The sequence below is a fragment of the Dipteris shenzhenensis genome, chromosome 27 (genome assembly GCF_047967505.1).
Source record: "Dipteris shenzhenensis isolate YYH24624 ecotype China chromosome 27, Dip_SZ_1.0, whole genome shotgun sequence".
Taxonomy (NCBI): Eukaryota; Viridiplantae; Streptophyta; class Polypodiopsida; order Gleicheniales; family Dipteridaceae; genus Dipteris; species Dipteris shenzhenensis.
In genome coordinates, this window is record NC_141622.1 from 15,701,648 (window position 1) to 15,712,216 (window position 10,569).

The 10,569-nt window shown below is 42.6% G+C and overlaps 1 protein-coding gene across 1 annotated transcript; it reads left to right on the plus strand.

Annotated features, from left to right (window-relative positions):
• Positions 1 to 948: 948 nt before the first annotated feature.
• LOC147883928 (zinc finger A20 and AN1 domain-containing stress-associated protein 8-like) lies at positions 949 to 2,204 on the plus strand. Its single transcript, XM_087398308.1, has one exon. The coding sequence runs from the start codon at positions 1,283 to 1,285 to the stop codon at positions 1,901 to 1,903; it is 621 nt and encodes a 206-aa protein (XP_087254434.1). The 5' UTR covers positions 949 to 1,282; the 3' UTR covers positions 1,904 to 2,204.
• The last annotated feature ends 8,365 nt before the right edge of the window (positions 2,205 to 10,569 follow it).

Consider the following 10,569-nt stretch of genomic DNA (forward strand, 5'->3'; position numbering starts at 1 on the left):
CTCTGTTCGAGGGGGTGAGCCCATGTAAAGGTGGAGATCGGGGAGCCATTAATGCTGTGGCTCCCAAGCTGATGGAGGGGTGTGAAGTTTGAGATTTGATTTTTGACGTTTGCTCAGCCAAGGACCTATTTCCACGCAGGGCTAAAAGTTCTATTTGAATGCGGAGAGGAGCATTCGACGAGTTCCCAGGTCACGTCTTTAAATGGCCAAGGTGACCGACGGTGGCGGTATAGATCCAAAGGATTTCCTTGGATCCTTTTGGCCTCCGGGCGCCACTATCGTTGAATGGAGAGCCTGCAGCCTTGGGTAGAGCATCCCGTGCCAAGTGGATCCCATCCGAGCCTGATGTGTAGGTGGATCCGATTCGAGCCTGATGCGTGCTGCGCATGTCTGCTCCAACAAAAATGGCTCATGGTTGGGAAAAACCAGAGCCATTGGTAAGCGGGAAGGGTGCGTTTACCCCTGCGTGGAAACAGGCTACAAGCGCTTCGACAAGAAGTTGGTGAAGCAGAGAGGAATCTGAAGCGGGCGAATGGGAGGGAGCCACGCGGCGGGAGAGAGCTAAATTCCGACCAGGTGGCGCCCAGGAGGAAAAAGGGCGTCTGGGAAGGTGGGGCCGGGCTGCCGGCATCAGCGCGCCAAAGAAAGAAAGGAGGGCGGCCGGGTAAGAAGAACGTTGGGGGGGGCCACGTCGGACGCGACAGCGTGTACAAAGTGCACACGTGTGAGACGACAGGCGAGCAAGGGCAATAATGCGGGAGGGGACAGCTGGCATTGATAAGTACGTGGACGTGGAAGCATGCAAAGGTATAGAAACAAAGAGAGAGGATGTGTGGTAGAGAGAGAAGATACAGGGGATGGAATGGGTCAAACGTTATGCATGGATGGATGGATGGATGGATGGATACATGCATGCATGGCCTTCGTCTTCATCGTCTTCATTTTCTTCTTCTTCTTCTTCATCTTTTAGTTTTTGAAGGAGCTCTGTTTCCGCCATAGCCAGAGCTCGGAGCTCTGCTGCCGCCATAGCTGGTCCTTGCTCCTCAGAAGGGCTTCCCTGACGCCATAGCTTCTCTCCTCCTCCTCCAGAGCTCCCCTCACCATTCTTCCCCCCCTTCCCCTTCTTCTCTCCGCTTCCAAATCCCTCCGTCGCCCTCTCAGAGCTCCTCCATAGCCAGATCCCCACATCTTGCCCTTAATCTGCCTCCGATCCGCCTTCCCTGGCTTTCCTGGGCTTCCCTCTTCCTCCCTCTGCCTCCCATCCCCTCCCCTTCTGCTAGTTATGGCCCAGGAAAGCTGGAACTGTGACTCGGAAGGCACCGATTGCCAACAGCCCGAAGGTCTCGTCCTCTGTACCAACAACTGTGGCTTCTTCGGTAGCCCCGCCACCATGAACCTCTGCTCCAAGTGTTACCGCGAGGTGGTCCTCAAGCCCGGCAGCGCCTTCGCTCCCCCCATGTCGCATGGTGACAAGTCCATGATTCCGTCGCTCGGTGATAAGTCGCTTGTGAACATGGTGCAAGGAGATCTGGCTCCCGCGGCGCCTCTTCTCACCGTGCTGCCGCCCAGCTCTTCTCCGCTCAGAAACAAGGAGCCCTTGCCTATTGCAAGCTTGTCTTCTGCTCAGATCTCGCTTCAGCAAGGAGAGGTCTCTCCGGTGGTTTCTGTTTCAGCCGCTACCCTTCCAACAGAGCAGATCCACCGGCAAACTGTCAACAGATGCCACTGCTGCAGCAAGCGAGTGGGTTTGTTGGGCTTTAAATGCCGCTGTGGAGATGTGTTTTGTTCCTTGCACAGGTACTCGGACAAACACAACTGCTCGTTTGATTACAAAGCTGCCGGAAGAGATGCTATAGCTAAAGCGAATCCGGTTGTGAAAGCCGACAAGATTGAAAAAATTTGACCGGCGAGGCCTTGTGGAGAACCCTTTTGATGAAGCCTTATAGTTCTGGGAAAGTACCTGGACTACTTTCGATAGGATAAACAAAGGAGTTATTCTCGATTCGATATGCGTTTTGTTGTTTCGATGGGGTTGATCTGTCAGCAGACGGTATGGTTCAGGTCGCTCGTGGAATACTTCCTGACTCCCCACAGACTGTTCTTAATTGCAGCTCTCTGTGGCTGGCTTTGTACAGATGGTTGTAATTTCTTGTGCACGTTGAAAGAACATTTTAGTATATCTTTCGCCAAAGCGGCTTTCCAGATCCGTGTTTGCTCTGGATCATTTTTACCAGATTTATCTCAGCTCTTTGTTTTTTCATTCATGTATAGCTGTGTAAGGTAAAAAAGTTCGCACGCTACCTTTCTTGGTTGTTATTCAGACGGACAAGCATGGGAAGCCTTGATAAAATTCTGGATAGGCGTTTGGCCAGCTTTGGAAGGCTCCCGACGTACTCTCATGGCTACGTTTGTAGTCTGTAGCAGTCTGGGTTTTGTTGGCGGTTCGATGTTTATCTAGTAGCCTTTTGTTTGTGAATGTTCAATGAGTATGTGAGCGAGCCAGATCTATTCAGGGTGCATTTCGACCGTTTTTTCCTTTCAAAGAGGGTCTGCTCTTGCTGTTTTTTCCATCTGCAGTCTGAAGTATTTGTTTTAGCAAAGTAATAATAGAAAGAGGCCTTGTACCCCAGCATGCGAGGCTTCAATACTTTTGACTTCAACTCTGTAGGCGTGATCTTTTACCAGAGGTGCCCATTTCCTTGCTCTATTTGAGCATTTGCTTGATAGGCCCTCTTGATCATATAATCCCGAAGTTGGAGGGTGTATTTTCTGTGTTCTACCAGTCGGTTTACTGCCTTTGCATTTTAACTGTAAGTTCTGTATGCCTTTCCTCGTTAGCTATTCTCTTTTAGAAGATCAGATTTTGCAGCATGGGTATTGAAAGACAGTCTTAGGATCAGCAGTTCCAATAACTAAATTATTGAAGTTGATAATGGAAGAGTAGATCTCCGTTAAGGAGTTCAATTTCTCTAGGTTTCATTCACAAGGGATGACCGGCCTTGTCCAGCTTCCCTTTGAGTCTGGGAGGGTGCTACTTTTATGCCAGGTCTGCCGTGTAGAAACTCCAGACCCAAAGACTTCCGAGAGAACTTTGGGTCCAAGGCAGTCAGCCCTCCTTGATTTCGCTTGGTTACAGCTGTAACTACCTTGCCAGTAATTAGATTACAGGCATTCTTGTGGTAAACTTTAAATTTTTATTGCGACAAGATTCCTAATCTTCACCCTACACCAAATCACGCCACAAACTGTAGCACTTCACCAGATGCTACTATAGCATACCTGTTCTACACGTCTAATATTCTTTTTTCAACTTTACTCAATTGTCAAATTGGCAGGCTTGGATTGTTGCTCACCAAACTGCAAAATGGGAAAAAATGCAATAAATGGAGTCAACCTGAAACTGTATCCATGAATGGAAGAACAAGTAAAGCAACTCACTAGATGTTAATAAGAATAATAAAAACTTTTTGATCAGAATGTCTGACTCGTCTCTAGTGCCCTCGTGATTCAATTCCGTTACAACTAGCTAATTAGCTTGATTAAAAATGTGCAAACTAAGCAACTTGTTGGGATCAGGACATAGAAATGGGTAGCTACTTGGAACTCCCTGAAATTCATTAATGAAAATAATGGAAGCTGCTTGTGCATCAACTGAGCTGCAGAATAGGTGGCAAGCTTTAGTGGCTGAAGCTTCTGTTGTTTGCTCTAGTATGAGCGTGAGGGCTTCTATAGTGCATCAATCACGCTAATTCCATTACAACTAGCAAATTAGCTTGATAAAAAATGTACAAACACGGCAACTTGTTGGGATGGGAACTCCCTGAAATTCATCAATGAAAATAATGGAAGCTGCTTGAGCATCAACTGAGCTGCAGAATAGGAGGCAAACTGTAGTGGCTGAAGCTTCTATTTGCTCTAGTGTGAGCGTGAGGGCTTCGAGAGTGCATCATGTGGAAAGGTTTTCCAGTGTCAAGCTCTCAATCCATATTGTTTCAAGACTGCTGCAATAGTGGGCAGAACTAAAGAAAAAGAAACACGCTTACAAAGGTAGGTAAAGCCATCTGGATGGATTTAGAATGGGAGTAGCCACTTTTTCTCCCATCTTGGACCATGGCCTCTATTTTAGAATGGGAGTAGCCACTTTTTCTCCCATCTTGGACCATGGCCTCTACACCCTGGCAGCCAGAATGGGTTTCCCTTTTTAGGGATTCAAAAATATGGAAGGATGACATGTGTTCTAGAATGGGTTACCCTTTTTAGGGATTCAAAAACATGGAAGGATGACATGTGTTCTTGTCCCCACGTGGTCCCCACCTTTTAAACACATGAAATGATGGCATGTGTCCTCTTCCTCCTAAACCCATCCCTTGTTCTTTTTTTGAGTACATGGTGGGATGGGAATAGGATAGAAATATGCATGGGACCACCGTGGACCACCTTTTTCCATTCCCATCCTATTTCTTCCCATGTGCTAAGCCCCTAATTGTGTTCTTGTTTGGGTGCTGGAACGGTTAGTGAAACTCTTTGTGGGGGAAACAAAGGTAAGGTAAAGTCCATCTCGATTGTGTTCTTGTTTGGGGTTATCTTGCGCAAGCTTGAAGAGCTGGAAGGTTATGTCTAGTCTACTCTCTTTTCTTGTGTAAAATATGATGGCCATTAGATCCCATTTTCATGGTTAGGAATGAACATTTCCATGTTTTTGCCCATGCATCCTCTCTTCTGGTTCAAAAAAATTGCCTTGGTGGTCTTCTAGTCATGCACATGGGACCCGATGGCCATGATAGTTTGCAAGGATATTTCTCATCTAGATTGAGGCTCATACAAAATATCATGGCTATTGGATTCCATTTGCATGGTCAATAATTAACATTTCCATGTTTCTGCCCATGTTTTCTATCTGATGGTTAAAAAATAATCATAATGCATTGTCATAATGCTATGCTTCATCCATCAAGCTGAGTGAGTACATGTGTTGTCTCTGTGCCAATGTGAACTTAGATAGCACATAATGTGTGTAGAGTAGCAGCAAAGCTTTGCTTGTACTTGCATAAGCTACACTTATACTACAAACGATGACACCGATATATTTGTAGGTGACAAAAAGCCTTGGAACCCTGCATACTGAGATTACCCTACTCTTCCTATGGAAGCCGTGGAAAAGAGCCAACAACATGTTATCGAAACCCCATTAGTTCCATGTGGTAGATTAGCATTTTTTTCAAATTATAAAATCCAATGCTCAAAGTTTTGTCTACAAAGTTAATTTTTGAAGCTTTTTTCGACGATAATAGCAATGGAAATATTGACTCTGGTAAAATTTTAGAATTTTTTTCGATAGAAAATATCCATGGAAAAGAGCATGGTGTAAGACATTCTCTCTCTACATGTTGAACTTGCATCTAGAAGTTGCATGTAGGAGTTGCAAGTTGCATGTAGGAGTTGCATGTTGCATTTAGGAGTTGCATATAGAACTCGTATGTCTCTATGCATGTAGGAGTTGCATGTAGAATATACATGTAGGAGTTGCATGTAGGAGTTGCATGTAGGAGTTACATGTAGAACATGCATGTGGGAGTGTCATGTAGAAACTGCGTGTAGAACATGCATGTAGGAATTGTATGTAGAACTTGCATGTAGAACATGCAAGTTGTATTCCTAAGAGGGATTATTCCTAGCCTTATGTAAGTACAAGCGGAGCTTTGCCGCAACTCTATACACACATTCCGTGCTACCTAGGTCCATGTTGGCATAGAGACAACATACTCTTGGATCCATTTTATTACCCGTCCTCGAGTTATGGCTTATTTTGATTTTGGAGTTGGGATGCCAAACGCGTAACCCAGTGGTTGTTGAGCTTGTGGCATGCCAGTCGCTTCTACTATAATGCCTTTGCATTATATATTTTTTGGTATGTATACAGGAAGCTTATATCCACTTGAGGAGAGGGTGACAATTGTAAAATTTGGAGGGAATCTCGTTGTTGAGGTTGCGGACTTTATCGTTTAATCTTCTTGGGAAGAGGTTTCGCGAGGGTCTCGTTGCTAAGGAGGTTGGCATTTCTTGCTATGTTGCATTCATGTTGGATGTGATTGCACCTAGTTCATTGAACTTGTAGATCAATTTGTATACAAGTGTAATATTTGTGCATTTAGGAGACGGCTGTGATGTTTGGCGGGGGTCTCGTTGCTGAGGCTACAGACTCTTTAGCCGATTCATCTTGAGATTTGGCATAGCTTCTTGTCCTGCTTGTGAATTCATTGCATGCTTTGAGAGTATGGAATGAAAGAGTGAGATACTATTATTGATGCAATTTATTATGTGCCTATGCAAAATTGTGTGAGTGCACATGATCTATCGATTAGGTAGGGACTACCTATATGCTTATTTGTGGGATTTCATAGGGCAACTAAGACTCAATTATCCCTACGTGGAAGTTGATTAGGTCTTCCTGTATGTGCAAAAACATGCATATGCTAGTCAGTGTGTGTGTAACAATCTAATGCTAACTATATATGCAAAAAACGTGCATATGCTAGTGAGTGCGCGTGTAACAATCTAGTGCTAACTATTGAAGACTTAGGGTTCCCAAATCTTCATTATTGTTGGGGATGGCTTGCGTTTTGATGTAGTATCGATTCAATCGGCTCCCATTTACGGTTGTGTTAAATTGGACTCCATCCAATGTTTCGAGCAGCACAGCTCCAATGGGATTCATTTTTCTTACTCGATAAGGTCCTTGAACTAGATATTTTAGTTTGCCCTTGTGGACTTTGGCTTTGTATAGTAAGACTAGGTCACCTTGTATGATGTCTTTGGCTTTATGGTTTCTATGAAACCATTCCTTTCTTCTATGTTTTTTTTTTGTCATGGCATGGCAGGCAACTAATTTGGTCTTTATATGCTTCTCCAATTGATAGAGTCTTTCTTTCAAGGGCGCATGATATCCCATGTGTTCTTGTACTACAATCATAGGCTTGGTATTACAAATTCTAGTGGGACCACAGCTTCAAGGCCAGTAGTCTTCGAGGAGGACTTTTTTTGCTATCACTTCCCCTTGGAAGTGTCCTCTTGCAATGCATTCATGGACTTCACTAAGGGTTGGCATGATTTCATGAGGCATTACACATCTTCTTAAAACCTGGTCCTTGCCCATCTTGTATAGTTGTCCTGCAATGAGTTGATAGGGTACAACTTTTAAAATTAGTTTTCTGGCATCCATTGCTTTCATTTCAGGGGGTGGTCTTCCTGCCATTAAGTACCCAATGATATTTGCACACCAATTTGGAATAACATCTATCTGAAAATAGTGTGGCATCTGGCAAGTCATCTTCTACTCCAATGGCTTCTTCTCCCAACTTGACACGTGACATGTGATCGGCAATGTAGTGTTGCGAACCTTTGCGGACCACTATTTTGAAATTGAATTCTTGAAGCAAGAGTAGCCATCTAGTTCTTTGTCCTATTGTACATGGATGGTTTACAAGATAAAGCAATGCTTGACGGTCGGTGTAGAAGACAAAGTCATTTGCCAATAGATAGTGTTGGAATTTCTTAACACTATACACCATTGCTAGGGCTTCTCTTTCTGTGGTGGTATAGTTGATCTCTGCATCATTGAGTTGTCGATTGGCAAAGTAGAATGGAAAGTCTTTCTTATTTTCACTCACTAGGTTAGCAAAGAACACTCCCGATTGCATACTTGGAGCCATCAGTATGAACATCAAAATCAATATCCCAATTGGGAGATATAAGCATGGGTGTTGTGATTAGGCACCACTTTAAAAGCTCAAAGGCTTGGTCGCACTCTTCTATCCATAAGAATTCCACTAATAATTTGTAAAGTGGTCTCGCTATCATGGCATACTGTAAGATAAATCTTCTATAATAGCCGCAGCATGTCCCATAATTTGCAAGAGGAGGCAATTCCATGATGATTTTGATTTTTTCCATGTTAGTTGCAATTTTTGTAGAGGTCGTCTTGATTGAATTGAAATATTAGGGCCCTTGGTAGCCTCTTTTTGCTCGCGAGTAATTACATTCACAGGTTGTGATAATATGCTTGCTGGCCCTAGAATTTGATGGTCCACCCCAATAATGCCGATTGGGACGTCAGGCTTAGTCTCATTTTGTTGTGGGACCTTATTTTTCATGGGACATTGCCATACAAGCATGGCCTATGCCACAATCTCTGCAGAGGGAGGAGGAATTTGCATGAGGTTGTGATCTAAAGGTATGTGATCATTGTATAAACTAACAAGAATCCGTTACCTTTGCAATACCATTCGTTCAATGCAATGTGGGTGTATGGTAATCATTATTGACGAGTAGAGAAAATTGATGTAAGGCGCAACACATTTTTTTGAGGAGTCATGGCCAATTTTTTGCAAGAGAGAAGTGCAAGGATACAAATCTCATCGTAGGTGAAATGGATTATGTTAGAACCATACAATATATTTTGCAAGTGAATTTTAGGAAATTCCAAGAATTTATATTTAATGTGAAATATTTCAAAGTCATCTATAGAGGTGCTCAAACTACGGTTAGGAAGCATCCAAGTGGAATTTTCGCCATTGACTCAGCAAAAATTTTAGATGACCTTAATGACACATTTATGCTACCCACACACTGCGAGCAAGTAAGCATTTCTTGTATGGATATCATTTTCTGTTCAACTTGATTAAAGATTGTATGAACATATCATGGATTTTTGTTTTAGGTGGTCTTTCAACCCGAGCGAGTGGACAACTAGTGGTGGTTTGTGATTCAAGTTGCACCTAGAAACCGACATGTATTTCATTTGAATAATATTACATGATTTTAATAAAGGTGTGCCATACATGCTAAAAGATAATATAATTCACTACCCCTTCAGTAAGGCCAAAAGCTTGGTCCACACAAAGTGAAAAAGTCATTTAAGATGCTCACAAAGAGAAACAAGTTGAATTAAATTCAATTGGCCTGCCTGGGGCAAGGGAAGTGAATGACGATATGTTCTAGGTTTGGAGGATAAGTATTGTTAGAGAGAGTTCTTTTGAATTAATGAGGTGTAGATTAGGAAGTGGTCAAAATTTGTACCTTTTGTTTGGTGTGTTATGGAGTCACTTGCCCATATACGGTCAATTGTTGACCCATGTATCATTGTTGGTTGGCAATCTGTTGTTTCATTTCTTTATCTGTCATGAATTCTTGTAGAAACTCCATGTTAGGGTTGGGTTTCTTGTAGTCTATGTTGAAGTCTCCTAGTATGCACATTGTCATTGATGGTGGAATTAAGAGCAGTAAGAGTTGGAGGATACCAATTAGGCACATTGTGTGTATTTTGGTGACTTGTAGATGTTGACACTAGTGGCAATATTTTCCAAGTTAGGTGAGTGAAAGAAAGTGAGGAGGCACTCTACAACGTACCTACCTTGGGTCCTTCTGTTATTACCATTGACCCTTTAGTGACCTTCCACAAATTTCCTGCAAACATGGTTGTGCAACCTTCATTATCCAATTGTCTTGCTGAAATTAAGTTTCTTCTTAAATCAAGAACATGACTTACCTCCTTCAGCAACCATTAGTTTTCGTTTTGAAATTTTATCAACACCTTTCCCTTTTCAACAACCTTCAATGCGCTTCATTCATCACCTAAATGAACTTCTCTTAAATTTCCTTAAACATAGTCTTGAAAATATTTTCTATGAGGCTGAGTCCACTAGCCATGCATCAATGATAGTATCCAATGAAAGAATTAAGGCATCTTGCAACACAGTACATGCTAGGTTTGCTTCCTACATATTCTCTTGTTGTCCATCTCCTTCCTTTTTCTTTCATTCTTCAGGTGTCCTTCCTTCCCACAACAGGTTTCCTTTGGATTTGGATCTGCTTCCTCTTGACTTGTCATGAGTCCTTGCCTCTTTCCTCTCTCCCTTTGTCTTCCCTTGTTCTCAAGAGTCAAAGCATTACCTGGTGTTTCACTTGTGCTTTTCCATTGCATTGATAAGGAGAATATCAACACCATCATCAAACTTTAAAGTGTTTGACCCAAAAACAAAGTTAATCATAACCATGACCAAGCCATCCCAACTTTTTGGCAAAGAACACAAAACTAGGAGAGCTCAATCCTCATCATCAAAGTTTACTCCTAATAGACCTTAGTTGGCTTGTATTCGTATTCAACTAGTTCAAATGATCATCTATACACCCACCTTCTGGCATCTTCAAACTGAACATGCACTTCTTAAGAAATTCCTTGTGAGAAGCTGATGGTTTTTCATACAATGTATCTAACATGCTCATCAAGTCCTTTCTTGTGTTTTATTTAAGAAGATGAAATCCACTGATGTTGCCAAACATAGTCATATCATTCCTAGTGCCTTTCTATCAAGAACTTGCTAGCTTACAACTGACATACATGTAGACTTCTTTTTAATCCCACCTTTGACAAGAAAGGTTCCTTCTGGAAAAGATAATCCTCAATCTGCATCTTCTAATGCTGGTAGTTCCAACCATTGAACTTCTCAATTTTGAGCTTTCCTTCTTCCATGATTGCTCCCACTTGAACCAGGAACCTCCTTCCAAATGAGT

What these genes read in the sequence shown, in the direction of transcription:
- LOC147883928 (XM_087398308.1), top strand. Translation starts at nt 1,283, where the DNA reads ATGGCCCAGGAAAGCTGGAACTGTGACTCGGAAGGCACCGATTGCCAA.